Source organism: Bacillus rossius, chromosome 11 (genome assembly GCF_032445375.1).
Source record: "Bacillus rossius redtenbacheri isolate Brsri chromosome 11, Brsri_v3, whole genome shotgun sequence".
In the NCBI taxonomy this organism is placed as follows: Eukaryota; Metazoa; Arthropoda; class Insecta; order Phasmatodea; family Bacillidae; genus Bacillus; species Bacillus rossius.
In genome coordinates, this window is record NC_086338.1 from 50,286,121 (window position 1) to 50,303,998 (window position 17,878).

General features: G+C 43.8%; 2 protein-coding genes across 2 annotated transcripts in view; one reads left to right on the forward strand and one right to left on the reverse strand.

Annotated features, from left to right (window-relative positions):
* LOC134536466 (lysyl oxidase homolog 3) overlaps window positions 1-17,564 on the reverse strand; it is a 46,849-nt gene extending 29,285 nt beyond the window's left edge. The window contains exons 1-2 of the mRNA XM_063376184.1: window positions 17,467-17,564; window positions 1,116-1,210 (exon numbers count right to left, since the gene is read on the reverse strand). Coding sequence (XP_063232254.1) covers window positions 1,116-1,210; window positions 17,467-17,564 — 193 coding nt within the window. The remainder of the gene's footprint in view (window positions 1-1,115; window positions 1,211-17,466) is intronic.
* Window positions 15,298-17,878, forward strand: part of LOC134536467 (G protein-coupled receptor kinase 5) — a 59,865-nt gene continuing 57,284 nt past the window's right edge. The window contains exons 1-2 of the mRNA XM_063376185.1: window positions 15,298-15,379; window positions 17,322-17,576. The gene's annotated coding sequence lies outside the window, so the exon portion shown is untranslated. The remainder of the gene's footprint in view (window positions 15,380-17,321; window positions 17,577-17,878) is intronic.

Consider the following 17,878-nt stretch of genomic DNA (forward strand, 5'->3'; position numbering starts at 1 on the left):
TGGAGAAGGTTTTTGTGCCTTCAATTTTTTTTGGTAACTCGCTACTAGATGGCGCTGGTGTACATAACTTCTAGACCGTTCAACCATTCAATGGTCCATGAAAATTTTTATACATAAATATTTTAACACGGAGAATAATTTCGCGATATCCATTTTGTTATAACTCGCCACTAGATGGCGCTGCAGTGCATCATCTTATAAACCGTTCAACCGATTCATGGATAAACAGAAAACCATAGGTCATAGACATACAAACAGTAATTGTGTGTCATTTCTCTGTGGCCACCACGCTGTCATATAGCACTATCAACCTGTGTTCAGCCCGGGCAACGCCGTGTACTGCAAGTATGAATGACTATTATTATTTCATTTGTAGTTAAATGACAGTTATCACACGCAGCTAAACTATCTTTGGACGTCTTGTCTGTCAATAAACATTGAATACTAGCAATTATTTGAAAATAAAATAATTATAAACATGCATGAACAACGTCTGCCGAGTTCTGCTGGTTTTAATATATATTTTTTAAATCCACTCAGATGGTAAATATATATATATATTACGCGGAAAATATCAGTTTTTAAATATTTGACGATCTAAATAATCCAGTTAATCTTCCCTCCATTTTTTTTTACGTTCTAACACTACGATGTACAAGTAAAATATCTATAGAAAAAATCGCTCTGCCATTTTTTGAGGCCCCCCCCCCCCCAGCACCCCTCCAAAAATGCGGTGACCGATGCACAATCCCGCCTGTCTCCCTCTAGTTAACATCCCTGGAGTCTCGCCATGATTCGCCTAAATGTCCGTCACATGGGCCCGGTCATATTTCGTCGGAATTTTTTTTTTTTTTTTTCAAAATTCGTTAGTGCTACGTTAGTGCTGGTTACTGCCAAAATTTGGTCGTTAGTGCTCCAAAATTGCAACTTTTATGGCCGATTTAGTGATCCGGGCTGGCTTGACGTCAAGCTGGCCCGGAAACATATGAAAAATCAGAATATTAAAAATTCAATAAATGCATTCGTTAGTGCTACTGTCACTAAAGCAGACACGAGAGAGAGAGAGAGAGAGAGAGAGAGTTCCAGCAGCGCATCGCGGTGCTATTCATCGGTACCGTAAGTACGGTACGCCTTGCCCTTGTCTCGCACCAGACACGTGTTCGTGGCACCAGCTGTCGGATGATGTAAACACCAGCCCGGGCACCGGCGCCTGCGGGCAAGACAGGCTCAAAGGCCCCGCTCCGGCCATGCGAGCTGATTACTAACACACACGTCTCTTGCGATGTGCGTCACGGTAAACAACGAAGGTCAGGAGAATCACCGCAGGAAGAAGCTACACTGGATTTTTTTTTTTTTTTGACGTGACAACGTCTAATAAATCGATGAACGCCGGCTGTACGTACGAAAAAGTGTCCCGTTACGCACATTGTTCCGTTACGCTGTGTCCCGTTACGCTCATTGTTCCGTTACGCTGTGTCCCGTTACGCTCATTGTTACTTTAAGCTGTGTTCCGTTAAGCTGTCGGCGAGTGCAATAATAATAGGTTATGTTACAATTAACTAAAAAATTATGGTGATTAATATAATTGATGATAGATATTTGATTACAGTTTATTTATATGAAAACTTGATCATAATTATATTTAAACTTTATAGCTAAACGCCAGTTTTTAAAATTAATTACAAGTCATCTACACGTGAACTGTTTCGTCGACTTTTTATAAAGTGAAGTGAAACGTTAATGTGGTTTTCATTGCTTATTACAACAACAATTTCGGCAATAAAGGTTAATTATTCTTGCTTTTTAAAAATCTGATTACTAGTAAGTATAATTTCAAGTATTTATTCTTTTATTATTAAAATAAAAATGATTCAATTTTATTCATAAAAGTATGCAATCACTTCTTTAATGTTTTGTTATGACGTCACGTTAAACTATCGTCCGTAAACCGACTTTACAGACAACCAATTTTTTTTTTTTTGTAAATTGAACAGAAATATTCATGTATAATTACAAATATTTGTACATTCGTACATTTACATGAAAATTTGTGTTTGCAGTAATATCTGAGATCGGATTATTACCCGGGCATTTAAGCATTAGGCATGATAAAATAAAATTCAAAATATTTAATTATTGATTTTCTTTTCCATGATTCAAAAATTTTTGCTTGAATGAAACATCAATTAAAAACATAACAATGTATGCCGATTTCCGTAATAAATACTCAGTATTATCTCGAAAAAACGTATTTCATATTTGCAAAAAGAACCGTAGCCATGAGTTGTACGAATCTAATATTTATGCAAAAATAACCATACGCATGGATTGCACGAATTTCATATATGCAAAAATAACCGTAGGCATGAGTTGAAGGAATTTCATATATGCAAAAATGACCATAGGCATGAGTTGTAAGAATTTCATTTATGCGAAAATGACCATAGCCATCAATATATATATATATATATATATATATTTGTATATGTATATATATACATATATATTTCAGTGGCGCAACAACAGGGGGGGCAAGGGTATTTTGCCATCCCCCCCCCCCTCTGAAACCTTGAAGTGGGGGCAAACGGGGGCAAAGAAAGTGCTGTGTAATCAATTTTTAGATAATAAAACTGCTTAAATAGCACCATTTTCCACCTTGAAATACCAAATTTTCCCGGGGGAGGACCCCCCCCCGACCCCCCGCTTCAATAGGGGGGGATTGATGATTCTTTAAAAAAAAAGGTATATTCCCCCCCCCCCCCTTTTGGCAATTTAGTTGTTGCACCTCTGATATATATATATATATATATATATCATATATATATATATATATATATATATATAGCAGTAGTACAAGCTGTTCCTTGGCAACTGGTTTCAATGCAAAGTGTCGGTGTCGCCGGCCCGAGGCCGTGAAGGGGGGGGGGGGGGACTTCAGCGTCGGTGTTCCTTTGAATCGCGAGACACTACATACACTCTGGGCGACCTCGACCTCCGACCTCCTCCCCTCCCCCCTTCCTCGACAGGCCGGTGACCTCAGATAGCGGCGGAGGAGGGGTCCACACACCCGCGGACCACCGCGGCCGTCGTACGACACCGCCCGCCTCTCCTCGCAGTCTCACGCTACGCCTGGAGCATGTTGCGTGGTGGATTCACGGAACCGGGAATCGAAACGAACTAAAATTTAAAAAAAAATTGAATAAATATATTATAAAACATCATTAATAAAAAAAAAATTGGTTGTCTGTAAAGTCGGTTTACGGACGATAGTTTAACGTGACAACGTCATAACAAAACATTGATGAAATGATTGCATACTTTTATGAATAAAATTGAATCATTTTTATTGAATTATCATCACTGTTTTGTATGGATACAAAGAAGGAGTGAAATTAAATCTACAATTCAATTGATAAGTTTACTTTTATTTGCACTCATTAATTCAAATATGTTTATTACTTTAACGAACAGATTATTTTAACCATAACTTTTATGCATGTTTGCTATTTAACTTCTTCCAATCTGTGTTATTTTGTTAAGGATAGGACGATGATAGGAAAAGTAGGAAACGAATGGGAGTGTTTCAAGTTTAATGTGCCTCGATAAAGTCAAATCGATGGTTGTTCCAATCGAGTGGAAGAGAGATAGATGCGGCGCAAGCGTACAATGAGCGTAACGGGACACAGCGTAACGGGACAATGTGTGTAACGGGACACATTTTCGTGCGTGCAGCCGGCGTTCATCGATTTATTAGAAGATGTCACGTCAATAAAATAAAAATTGAATAAATATATTATAAATCATCATAAATAAAAAAAAATGAATTTGAATTAAAAAAATTTAATTTTGGTACATATTAAAATTTTCAAATAAAAAAATTAATGGAATAAAGGCTCGCTTGCAGTGTCGTTGACTGCGAAACGGGATCGACAAACGCAAACGTCAAAACTATGTCCTCCAGGCCAACGTATGGGCAGTGTACAAAACATAAGAGCACCCTGTCCAAGAGATGTATCGTGTCGGGTTGAAACCCACGTGCCTAAATCTCGGGCAGTTAAAGTTCGGAGTACAGCCAGGTGTACATACACCGCCCGCCTTTTGTTAACACTAAACCATTCTCATTCTCTATACCATCGCTAGTTATAATATGCTTTTATTAATTTCTTTTTTAAATTTTGCTATTCGTTGATTTAGTGTATATTGACAGTATTATTACAGTTGCAAACATTCCGAAAGGGGAAAAAAAAACTAAACAACAATTATTATTATTTCACAGAATTAACTATTTGTAGCAGTTGGACACTTTTAACAACAAGGGATCCATTAAATTATGTGCTATGTTCAAACAGAGACAATTTTTTTAAAAAAAATTTTAAACTTATTTAAAATTATCTGTTAAGAAAAAAACGGTTGAAACCGACATGGCGTCAACCAACAATTAAGTATCCGTAGAACTAAAATTTGACTATCATAAGATGATGATCTTGATGAAATACAACAAGATGATGCATTTACAAAATGTGACGTTCTAATTTTGGTTTTAAAAAAAATACAATGTTACAAATACATTTAAAAATATATATATATATTTCATCGCACTGTAAAGGCGTGTCTGAAACTGTTTATGTCTTCAGAGGGACGGGGAAGGAACAGGGGGTGGAGGGGGGTAGGGGACCACCCACGTCGAGGCGTGCTCCTCATTACCTGGCGTTTCGCATGCTTGCCTCGCGACAGGTCGTGACGCCGCGCCGGGGCACGACCGGCGGGACACGCCCTTCTGCCACGGCCGCGGCGCGCCGAGGTGAGTCGCAGGGACCACCGCAACCCGGGGCCCGAGAAGACCACCTCCACTTCGCTCACCGCGGAATGTTTGGATCCTGAGGACGCCCTCCGATGGCGTATCCGGAGTGGTGTGCTCTGGTAAGGGCAGCTACCAAGGGGGGTACATGCCGGGAGGGAAATTGAAGAGATATACAGGATGTCCATAAAGTCTTTCCCTCATTGCGAGAGACCTGAAAAATTCGCGGATTCATTTCGTGAAATGCTAAAATTCAAATAATTGTACCTTAGCACTGCTTCTGCCATTGGTTCTTTGTTAATCTGGAGTTATGAGGGCCAATTAGAGACCCCCCCACTCATAGACGTGTCGAATCACAGTCCACCCAGTCGAGACGACTCACAAATCAGCAGCCAATGAACAGATGGCATTTGCCCGAGTGTGTAGTGGATATTGGAGTCTATCCTGAAGGTCATTGAACCCGCGAATTTTTCCTGTCTCTACCGATGGTGTATCCGGAGTGGTGGGCGCTGGTAAGGGTAGCTACCAAGGGGGGTACACACCAGCAGGCCGGGTAATTCTATCCCCTCCTCCTCGGAAAATATAAATTTTTATAGTAAATTAACTGACCAGTTTTTTTTTTTTTTTTAAACCTTTTTGCAGTCGATGAACGAAAACAGAAAACGCTCTACGCAACTCATTGTGAACGGTTTAACTTACACTCAATTTCTTAACTCCCACTTAATTTTTATATATACATATATGTGTGTGTAAAACTATACAACTAACTTACCCCCTTTTTTTTACTCCCTTTCCAGTCGAACTCGAGAAAGTATAAAAAACATGGAAGGAAACTCGTATTTGTAGAGACCTGAAAAATTCGCGGATTCATTTCGTGATATGCTACAATTAAAATAATTGTAACTTAGTGCTGCTTCTACCACTGGTTCACTGTTAATCTGGAGTTACGAGGGCCAATTAGAGACCCTCGCTCATAGAAGTGTCGAATCACAGACACTCGGTCGAGACGACTCACAAGTCAGCAGCCAATGAACAGTTGGCATTTGCCCGAGTTTGTAGAGGATAGTGGAGTCTATCCTGGAGGTCATTGAACCCGCGGATTTTTCCGGTCTCTACTCATTGCAAACATTAATAACATGGAAACTACAAATGCTAGCAAAATGCGGTATGGACGAACGTGTAGTGCAGCGTGCTAAGTTTTTGTGTGTGTATGTTTCAGGTAGGTGGTGTGTGAAGAGTGAAAGGCACAATGACCTCCATGCAAGGAAAGGCTCAATGTGTTCTGTGGTATCACGAGAGCAGGTCCACTGTTACGGTTCAGCGCAATTTCCGAAGGGAGTATGGACGTCTACCACCTGATCACAAGAGCATAAAAGCTTGGTATGAGACATTAAAGAGACTGGTATAGTGTGTGCCACCGTTCGCGAACACCCCCCCCCCCCCCCGGGTCAACGAACCCACAATTCTTTAAAAAAAATAATCTATCAATACCACCAACAAATGGAAAGAATTTGAAAACAAAGAGCAGGCCGGGTAATTCTATCCACTCCCCCCCCCCCCCAAAAAAAAAAATATAAATTTTTATAGTAAATTAACTGACCAGTTTTTTTTTTAATTTTTTTTTTTTTTACATTTTTGCAGTCGATGAACGAAAACATAGAAAACGCTCTACGCAACTCATTGTGAACGGTTTAACTTACTCAGTTTCTTAGCGCCCACTTAATTTTTGTATATAAGTATATATATATATACACACACAACTATACAACTAACTTACCCCCCTTTTTTACTGCCTTTCCAGTCGAACTCGAGAAAGTATAAAAACATGGAAGGAAACTCGTATATGTTATTAGTGCTCATTTACTTACCTAACACGCTTGATTTTGTTATTTGTTAGAGGCACGTAATTTTACGCGCGCGCGCGCGTGTGTGTTAAAACACTGTAGCGCCGACTGTGTTTCGTGACTGGTGGTATTTCTTTCAGGGACGCGTCTACTGATCTGCACACAGATCCAAGTCATACTGCGTGGAAAGGCAATTAATTGTCTCTCTCTCTCAGACGGCCGCCAATCAAAAGGAAGAAACCGCTGGTGTTTGCATACCGTGTTGCACGTTCTTGAAATGATATATGCAGTGTGAAATTTTGATTAAGTGCAGTTTTAATGGACATAAGTAGGGGCAGACATTTTTTGCGAAAAGATCTGAACACATATTAGACTGCAACAAGGTATACCCGCACATGTGGTTTCTTCTTTGTGATTGGCGGCCGTCTGCGAGAGAAGTCGTTACCTTATTTGACCGAGCCACTCAGGACGAATTTACTTCCGCACTGAATCACTGTGATTGGTTTTGTTACAATCGATATGTACCTGGGAGAAACTCACCCAATCACGAAACACAGATGATGCTATAGTGTTTTAACTCTCATCTAGTTTCAAAATCTTTTCGCGAAATCTGCATGCCCCTAGACATAAGCCATTGCTAGAGACATGCAAAATTCGCGGATTCATTTCGCGATGGGCTAGCATCAAAACAACTATACCTTTGTACTGCTTCTGCGATTGGCCCACATTTTATCCGGGGAACTGTGAGCCAATGGGAAACACTAAACCAAGAAAGTGCCGAATTACGGACAGCCTAGTTGAGACGTCTCACGCGTCAGTAGCCAATGAACAGGTGTCATTTCCGCAAGTATTTAAAGGACTGTGGAGTCTATCCTAGAGGTCAATGAATACGCGAATTTTGCAGGTCTCTAGCCACTGCAGTTTTGCACTACTTGTCATGGAAAAAATACCGAAGAAAAAAGTAAAAAAAAAAAAAAAAGACTGAATCAGTTGATGTCGGACAAACGGAACCAACGATGAAACTAAGCAAGTATTGTGGACTACACAATGACGACATCACGGACAAAAATAAAAGTTCAACCTCTAAATATCAGACAGCACAAGAATTCCGTTGAAGGAACGTATTCATGAAAAATAATATAACAACACAGACGAACACAGTTGGGTGGAGAGAGAGAGAGAGAGAGAGAGAGAGAGAGAGAGAGAGAGAGAGAGAGAGTGTGTGTGTGTGTGTGGTGTGCGCGTGCCTAGCGTAACGTTGGAGTGCAAGTTGAAGTGAGTTAGGCGACGGGCAACCAACTACACTCCCCCCCCCACCCCTCTAAATCATCAAGTGCTCTCCCGGTGGGGACGTAATTGAGTTGCGAAACAAAACCGTCGCCGGCACAACTACTCCTCTCTGGCGACCGAGGCACCTCAAATGCAAACCTCCGAAGCGAGCGAGCAGCGAGAAACAAAAAAAAAAAAAAAAAGCGGTTTGCCGTCATAATTTAGAAACACACAACTTAGAAACACATCACTTAGAAAAACACACGATTTTCTAAGTTGTAATATTATTTAAGTTATGACTTTCTAGGTCGTGACGATCCTATGTTGCGTGTTTCGGCGGTGTGTGTTCTTTTTTTTTCCTTTCAAATTTACGTGTTTCTTAGTTCTGACAGTTCTAAGATGTTTGTTTCTAAGTTTTGATAGTTCTAAGTTATGACTAGAGACCCGGTAAATTCGCGGGTTCAATGACCTCCAGGATAGACTCCAATATCCTCTACACACTCGGGCAAATGCCGACTGTTCATTGGCTGCTGACTTGTGAGTCGTCTCGACTGAGTGTCTGTGATTCGACACTTCTATGAGTGAGGGTCTCTAATTGGCCCTCAGTCCTCCAGATTAACAGTGAACCAATGACAGAAGCAGCACTAAGGTATGATTATTTGAATTTTATCATAACATGAAATGAACCCGTGAATTTTCCGGGTCCCTAGTTATGACGTTTCTAAGTTGCGTCTTTCAGCGTTGTGAGTAGGTAAGTTTAGTATGTTTAGAGACAAAGGCAGGTGGTGGGGGATCCAGGGATACGCATTGGCCATCTTGGATTACGTCACTTTCCAGCGGCCATCTTGTTTACGTCACTTCCGGCGGCCATATTTTATTACGTCACTTTCAGAGGCCATCTTTGATGTCACTTCCAGCGTCCGTCTTTAAATACGCAATTTTGTTTTTTTTCTGGAATATCACGCAATTTTTGGAATTATAACATCACGTCCGCCATTTTGTTTTCTAAAACTTTATACGCCTTTTTTCAATCCAATGCTCCACTCCTGTGGGTTGCAATTTCCGATGACATCATCATAGAACTCCCCACTCCTTAATCCACTGGAATGTTTGATTTTTTTTTTCCAAAGTAGAGAGAGAGAGAGAGAGAGAGAGAGAGAGAGAGAGAGAGAGAGATCGGAACCGCTTCGACACACTTCAGGGCGGACCGAGTTCTTCGGGTCGAAAGTGCCCGCGTACGTGCCGATGACGGCGTGTTCCCGGCAGAGAGTCCGCCCGCAGGCACGGTCAAGGACTGCTGGCTTCGAGCCGCTGTCAACACCCCCCCCCCCCCTTCCCATCTTCCCCTCCTTCACAAAACAGTTCCCTTCTGGGAGCGCGGAATGTCAGAGTTCGCGCTCCTCCCCCCCCCCCCCCCCTTCCCGGCACCATCATCCACTCTCCTCCTCGTGACGTCACCTCCACCGCAGATGTGCGAGCGGTACGTGCCAAGGAGGTTGCAACCATGGCTGACTAAGGGACACGTCTAAATAATCTGATCGCTCATTAGCAGAGACAGGAAAAAAATTTCCCGCGGATTCATGTTCGCGATGTGCTGGGATTCAAATAATTTAAATCTTCGTTCTGCTTCTGCTATATCTCTTTTTTACCGTTGGTCTGGAGGACTCTCGGCCGATTAGATAACTTCTCAATCAAAGAAGTGTCGAATCACAATTATGTAGAATATCGTGACGTCAATCCTGGAGGTCGTTGAATCCGCGAAAATTTTCCAGTCCCAAGGCTAGCGATTGCTCCCTTGTAATTGGCGAACGTCAGACTTTCGCGGTTTCAATGACCTCTAGGTTAGAATCCATGATCCTCTATGTAACAGGGTAAATAACACCTGCTTATTGGATTCTGAATCGTGACCTCTGTTAACTGAGATTCTTGCGATCCGATGCTTTTTTCGTTGAATGTGTCTCATTGGCGGAGAGTCATTCAGGCGAACTGTTAGTCCAATCACTGAAGCAGCGTGAAGGTGAACGAGTTTGGATTATATCCTATCGCGAAATGAATCCGCGGTTCCCTCCCCCGCCCCCCTCCCCACACACACACACACACACCGGGTCATTAGTGATACGTAGAGACCGGAAAAATTCGCGATTTCAAATCCCTAAAGGATAGATAGACTCCATGATCCTCTACGCATTCGTGCAAATTACATCTGCTGATTGGTTACCGACTCGTAACACCTGTTGACTGGAATGATCGTGATTCGCGAATTCTTCTGTTAAAGATTATTCATTGGGCCAAAGTCCTTCAGATAAACTGTGGCCCAATCACTGAAGCAAAATAATGTCAAAAATATTTGGACTCTATCCTATCGCGAAATGAATCCGCGAATTTTAAAGGTCTGTAGTGATACGGGACGATTGCCAATTTTTTTTCCCCTTCGTCCGACCCTACTGTACGTGCCTGTTCTGGAGCACTAAATATGCGTTTTTTTGAAACAGGTGGTCAAGCGGCAGCAGACAAACTCGTTATGCAAATTCTGAGAAAGACTCCTGGTTAACAGGATTGCCGCCTCGCGTCCTCATACAGAGAACAACGCAGATGCAAAGAATCAAGCAGGTCTTATCGAAGCTGGTTCTTGCAAATCATAAAAAAAAAGCTAGTTAACTTGGGTGAGGTTGTGCAGAAGAACATTCCATCTGCTTGGCGGCCTAAAATAGGAATGATGTCATAACTAGTTAGACGGCGATGTCATTAATAATTCATCGTGACCACGTTTTTTTCCCCCCTTCAACCTTTTCCTGCTCCTGTTCAAGGAAGAAGCCAATTTCTAGGGCATGGAAAAATTTCACGGTTTCAATCACCTCTAGGATAGACTCCACAATACTCTATGAGCGTGTGATGCGCTATCCAATGTCGCCCTTCTACCCCTTCCTCCCCCTCCAACACTTCTCGACCTTGGAGCTCGTGCGCGCACATAGTCATGACCAAATGCATAAAAAAAATTATGAACGAATGACCTTTGCTGCAAAGCATCTTAAAAGAGTTTAGTCAAGCGGTCAGTTAGCAAAAAAAAAAAAAAAAAAAATTCCCCTCTCTCCCTTCTCCTCTTCGTGCGTAACTACGACGTCGACGCCTCAAGTAGTCACGAGAAAACAGACTCCTTTTCCGCGCGCGTTCGCGAGCGCCATGACGTCACCACAGTGTTGCCAAATCTCAGGCTTCGCCCCCATTTACACCGTTAGAAAAATACAAGTAAATTCGCGTACTTTCAAACGAAGAAATTAACTCAGATAAACGAATTTTGAAATAACTGAATCTTCGTAAAAAACTAAGCCGTATTTTGACTTCCGAGTTGCATGTTTCGTTCTAAACAAAGGTAAAAACACACACACTTGTGACTAAAGAAGATTATTCTTACTTGGATTTAACCACTATTTGAAAGTTTTGTTAATATACCAAGGATATTCTTTTGGATTCATGTCCATAGTAAGCGAACTCGGTGTCCGAAAATTCACGAAGACAGCCGTAAATTTTCGCAACTCCCTTGGTAGATTGGAACCAGCGTTCTTCGCTAATTGAAGGTGAAAATGTTTTTAACAATGTGCAGAGATCGGAATAAATTCGCAGATTAACTTCGCGATAGGCTAGAATTAAGTACGTGTTCTTTTTGAGTTGCTGCTGCTTCTGGCTCACAGTTTGTCCGGAGGACTCCGGATCATTTGAGGGAATCGCTACTTGGAAATGATCGATTCACAGGCTAACCACGTGTGACGTATCACAAGTCAGCAGAATGAACATGCGTGGGGGGCCGTGTATTTTCCGCGTTAACAATCTGAACGCTCATCACACCAGGGGGTTTCTTCCTTGTATGTAATTGGCGACAGTCTGATAGATCAGTCACTGCGCTATTTTGAAACGGACCACTCTTGAAGCGTTTGCTTCCGCACTGAACGGCTGTGATTCGTGTACGGACAGTTAGCAAGTGACTGAAAGAAACTCTGCCAATCATCAAACAGAGACAATGCTAAGTTGTTTTAACTTGCAGCTTTAGTCTCTAAATCGTTTCGCAAAAAAATTACACGTACATAAACATGTGGCATTTGCTCATAGAATGCAAAACATTGACTGTAGAAACCACAAAATGTTTTCCAATCCTTTACAATTTCTATAGATTTTTATGAAGCAAAAATGTTTCAAACGTAACTTTTTTTGAGTTGTCAAAATAAGGTAATATTTCAGATTTTTATTTATTTTTGTTAATTTAAAGAATATTGCCCATTGTCTGTGTTAGTCAACCTTGCATTTTTTTTAAAAATATTTTGAGACCAGCTGCGTGTTTCGTGAGTGGTTGGGTTTCCTTCAGTTGCATGTCTGATTACGGGCACACGAATCAAATCACCAGCCATCCAGTGCGGACGCAAACGCGTCCTGAATGGGCCTGGGCCAAATAGGGCAGACGGCCCGTCCAATACAATAAACAATTTACATATACATGCTGCAACACCAGATGTTTCCATTGTCTCTTCTCGCACTCCATGACACTAATAAAAATTGACACTAGCGCATACATCGGTGGATTAGCTGCTCTTCCTCGCTACCCCCCTCCCCCTTCGCACCCCTTGACACTGAGCCGCCCATTTGGAACGTTCTGCGGGCTCCTGGAGACCGCCGCGTGGAGTGGCGTGAATTAGGACGCCACTGTTCTGGGAGATTCGGGAGTCGGGTGCGAGACCATTCCAGAAGCGGGGAGGGATGCTAAGGGTTATAAAAGTGGTGACGCCATCCTCCAAGCCAGTGTAATTAGAGAGTGATTTTTTTTCCTAGCCTAAGTTAATCTAAGTGTGTAGGGGAGGGTCCAGGTTAGGGGAGGACCTAAGTGTGTCTCAGGCCGAAGCCTATACACTCTACCATGCGGGTTTTTAACCATGCAGGACAAGGGCGCGTGCATCATGTGCTTATTGGGGTTTACTGGCCAGCCATGGCTGCGATTGGCGCCATGACTGACGCCCCATTGGTCGCCTAGCTTAAAAGCTAGCTAAGTGTGACCCAGGTAAAACCTGCATAGACACAGGGAAAACCCTGGGCCGGTTCATGCGGGGATCAATTAACATGAATTACGCAAGCAGGTAACTACTGGACAAGAGGAAGAAGGGTCCAGGTAAGAAGAGTTGGAGGGGCTGAAAATCAACCTTGGTGGAGTTGGGAGCTTGGGCCTTGCGGCCCGCATTTAAGTTGGGAGCTCCTGGGTTATTATTAGCCAGGGGCGCATGCGCCCCCAGGGGCGGGCGACTTCACGTCAGCCCAGCCACAGCTGCCCAGGCAGCCACAGTTAAAACAGAGTGGGCAGACGAGCCAGTAAACCGGCTCGAACTGCTGGCTCTCGGAGCGAAAGGCAGCCTGACGTTGCGCCATCTTCATCTTCCTTCTTCAGGTCAACAGCAGTACTTCTCAAGCCAGGGTGGGGGGAGGGACCCAACCTCGCCACCCAAAATCCCCTAGACGGTTGAAGGTCGCGCCGCTCGAGGCTACTGCTGCCACACCTACAGCAGCCCCAGCTGGAGGTTCCTGATGTCTTCCTTCAGAGTTCCGATGCATTTCAATTCCGTTGCGCGCGCAGCAGTTCACAGCTCCGCAAGTTCCAGCCCGCAGTTCGTCTACACTTCGCATTTTTTCAGCACATCGAGCTCCCCTGCATGCCTTCGCCGACGAAGCTGCTTCCTGCCACGCGCCGAGCTGCATTCAGGCTACCTTTCACCCCGACAGCCGTGATAACGACTCCACAGGCCGGCCATTGGTCCGCGGACTGCTATTGGTTATTCGCAGCCACCCCAGCGAGATTGCAACTCTCGGGCTGGGCTCCCGTATCCGCCACCCGCGGGACGCGGTCGGTAGCAGTTGGCGCTGCTAGGCCGCCCCCAGCACGCACACAAAACCAACACGCACTGCCAGCCTTCGGTTACCCAATAGGGCGCAGGGAACTCCCAGCCAACAGCCCGCGAGAGAGATGCGCACGCCCCGAGAGACGACCACCGACATTAGAGGGTTAGTGATCCCCTCGGCGAGCGATGACCGGATGACGTGTGCGGCGACTGGTGCATCGGGGGCTGCGAGGCCGCCAATCACAAGATAGAAGCCACAGGTGCGGGTATACCTTGTTGCAGTCTAATAAGTGTTCACATCTTTTCGCGAAAAGTGCCTGCCCCTAACTATAAGTTAGGGACCGGAAAAAAACGCAGGTTCAATGACCTCTAGGATTAACTTTATAGTTCTACGTACACTCGGTCAAATGTCACCCACTCATTGGCTGCCGTCTTGTGAGACGTCCCAACGTAGCAGCCTGTGATTCGATAAAGCTTTGGTAAGAGTGTTTCTCATTGGCCCAGCATCATCCAGGTGAGTTGTGAGCCAATAGCAGAGGCAGCACTGAGGTATAACTATTTGTATTTTAGCCTATCGCGAAATGAATTCGCGAATTTTTCCGGTCTCTACTATAAGTTAATCATTCCCATTTTACAGTTACGATTTTTCAAGCGCAAGAGAGCTCCTTAAGAGAGTGACGTTATTATTCCATCGGAGGGGGGGACAATATGTACTCGGACAAATTACACCTGCTCATTGGCTATTGACTCGTGACATCTGTATAACTGGGATGCTTGCTATTCGATACTTTATTTGTTTAGGGTTTCCTCATTGGCTCAGAGTACTTCAAGTAAAAGGTGGTCCAATCACTGAAACATAATTCAGGTGGACGAGTTTGGAGTCTAGCCTATCGCGGCACGAATCTGCGAATTTTTTTTCCCGCTCCATAGCAATGTCTAGGGGCAGCCATTTTTCGCGAATAAATCTGTAAGCCTATTAGATTGCAACGAGGTATACCAGCACCAGCGTTTTCTTCCTAGTGATTGGCGGCCGTCTGCGAGAGAAGTCATTGCTTTGCTTTATCTGACCGAGCCACTCAGGACGCGTTTGCTTCCGCACTGAATTACTGTGATTGGGTGTTGTAACAAAACGACACGTACAGTGGAAGAAACTCACCCAATCACGAAACACAGACGGTGCCGCAGTGTTTTAACTTCCAGCTAGTCTCGGAATCGTTTCGCGAAATATACATGACCCTAGCAATGTCGTATGTCCAAAATAATTGTTATAATACAAATTCATGATGTGGAGGCAATAGGGCAATAGAATGAAAAGGGGCAGGGGGGGAGAGATTACGAACCAGCAGCTGTATCATGTAGCGTGGTACCGTGGCAGCCATAGGGGGAGCAGGGAGCGAAGGAGGGAGAGAGAGGGAGGGAGAGAGAGAAAGAGAGAGAGAGAGAGAGAGAGAGAGAGAGATGCTGCGCGGCGCGCGCATGTAACCAGCACAAAAATATTTGCGCGCGCCGCGGATCGTAAATCTGTCAACCGCCTCAAGAAGAGGTCGGGTTAAAAGACGTCGTCAACGTCTACGCGGGCGAAGGACAAAGAATACGTGAGCAGTGTGTGTGTGTGTGTGAGTGTTCGAGGGGGGGAGGTGGAGAGGAAGGAACTTCTGACGTCACCGGCGGGACGCATGCGTTTCTCAACCGCACCACGAAGCCAGCCTGCGTTTCTGCGGTCTCGAAAGTGCTGCACCAGTTGATAACGTGATTAATAGGGACCGGAAAAATTCGCGGGTTCACTGACCTGTAGGATGAACTCCATAGTTCTACGTACACTCGGTCAAATGTCACCCACTCATTGGCTGCTGTCTTGTGAGACGTCCCAACGTAGCAGCCTGTGATTCGATACAGCTATGTTTGAGTGTTTCTCATTGGCTCAGAGTCCTCCAGGTGAGTTGTGAGCCAATAGCAGAGGCAGCACTGAGGTATAACTATTTGTATTTTAGCCTACCGCAAAATGAATTTGCGAATTTTTCCGGTCTCTAGTGATTAATAGCAAGAAAAGTTTTACTGTTTGATAGGCCTTTGCAACATTTATTTTCTTATTAGTAGGAGCATGCAGATTTCGCGAAAAGATTTCGAGACTAGATGAGAGTTAAAACACTATAGCATCGTCTGTGTTTCGTGATTGGGCGAGTTTCTTTCAGGTGCAGGTCTACTTTTAGAACACCAATCACAGTAATTCGGTGCGGAAGCCAAAAGTATCCTGATTGACCCGGTCAAGTAAGGGCATATCTTCGTTTGCAGACGGCCGCCAAATGCAAGGAGAAAAAACTGAATGGCGCAGGCATACTGATGTATTGCAGTCTAATGGGCGTTTAGATCCTTAAGCGAAAATTGCCTGCCCCTAATAATAGCTGTTTCGTTCAGCTACAACTTCAAAATTGCATACAAGATTTGGGAAGTCCTCTAGCGTCTAAAACATAAGTGGTAAAGAGATTTTAAACTTATTTTGTCGTGATGAACCTGCAGACGAAGTTAGTCGGTCGAACAGACTCACCCCGTGTGTGTGTGTGTTAAGTGTTCAGCCAATGAGCAGATGATATTTATTTTTAGTATATGTGGATGGACGTGAGGTTCATCCTGAAGCTAATTGAACCAGCATTTTTTTTCCGGTGCCTTATTATTAGAGACTGGAAAAAATTTCGCAGCTTCCAATGACCTCTAGGATAGACTCCACAATCCCCTACATACTCAGGCAAATGCCACCTGCTCATTGGCTATTGATAGGGGCAGGAAATTTTCGCGAAAAAATCTGAACGCCTACTAGACTGCAACAAGGTATACCCACACCAGCGGTTTCTTCCTTGTGATTTGGGTGTTTAATGGTCCATAGACCCAAAAACCATCGTCAAACTTAAAAGCTTAGGTGTGAGTGTGTATTATCACAATTTTGTGGAAACAATTACTAACGGGATGCTTGTAATTCAATTTTTTTTTGGTTGAAGATTTTCTTGACGTGACAACGTCTAATAACTCGATGAACGCCGGCTGCACCCACGAAAAAGTGTCCCGTTACGCTCATTGTACGCTTGCGCCGCATCTATCTCTCTTCCAATCGACTGTTTATAAAGTAAAGTGAAAAGTTAATGTGGTTTTCATTGCTTATTACAACAACAATTTCGGCAATAAAGGTTAATTATTCTTGCATTTTAAAAATCTGATTACTAGTATAATTTCAAGTATTTATTCTTAATTATTAAAATAAAAATGATTCAATTTTATTCATAAAGTATGCAATCATTTCATCAATGTTTTGTTATGACGTTGTCACGTTAAACTATCGTCCGTAAACCGACTTTACAGACAAAAAAAAAATTTTTTTATTGGCTCGAAGATCCTTCAGATAAACTGTGAGCCAACCACAGAAGCGATAAAAAAATTGATAATGGTACATTCGTTTTGGATTCTAGCATATAGCCCGAAATGAATCCGCGAATTGTTATTTTGGTTTTATTTTCTGGTCTCTGCTCGTTGCGGTTGACCGCAAAGTGGCCGGGTCCCGCGCCTCTTGACGACCGAAGAGGAGCACAGCTGCTGCTACCACCACCACTTCTCCCCCACTCCATCCGTCCTACGCTGAGGCCTTTCCCACGAGACGGCCGTATCTTATCAGCGGCGGCGACGCCTGGCGCACGGGGGCCGCCGTGTGTCGACCCGCCAGTTGAGGGCCGGCGCCTCCTCTTTCCCGACGCAGCGGCGAGGTTTCTCATCCGTGGACGTCGACGCCAACATCCCCTGGTGACGGTGAGTTCGAGGAGCCTGGCAGCAAGGCCGCAGCACAGTACAGTATCTACAACCAACACGACAATTATTTTTTTGACGTGACAACGTCCAATAAATCGACGAACGCCGGCTGCACGCACGGAAAAAGCGTCCCCTTTACGCACATTGTCCCCGTCACGCTCATTGTCCCGTTACGCTCATTGCACGCTTGCGCCGCATCCATCTCTCTTTCAGCACTCGATTGCGGAACAACCATCGATTTGACTTTTTCGAGGCACATTAAACTTGAAGCGCTCCCGTTCGTTTCCTACTTTTTTCTACCA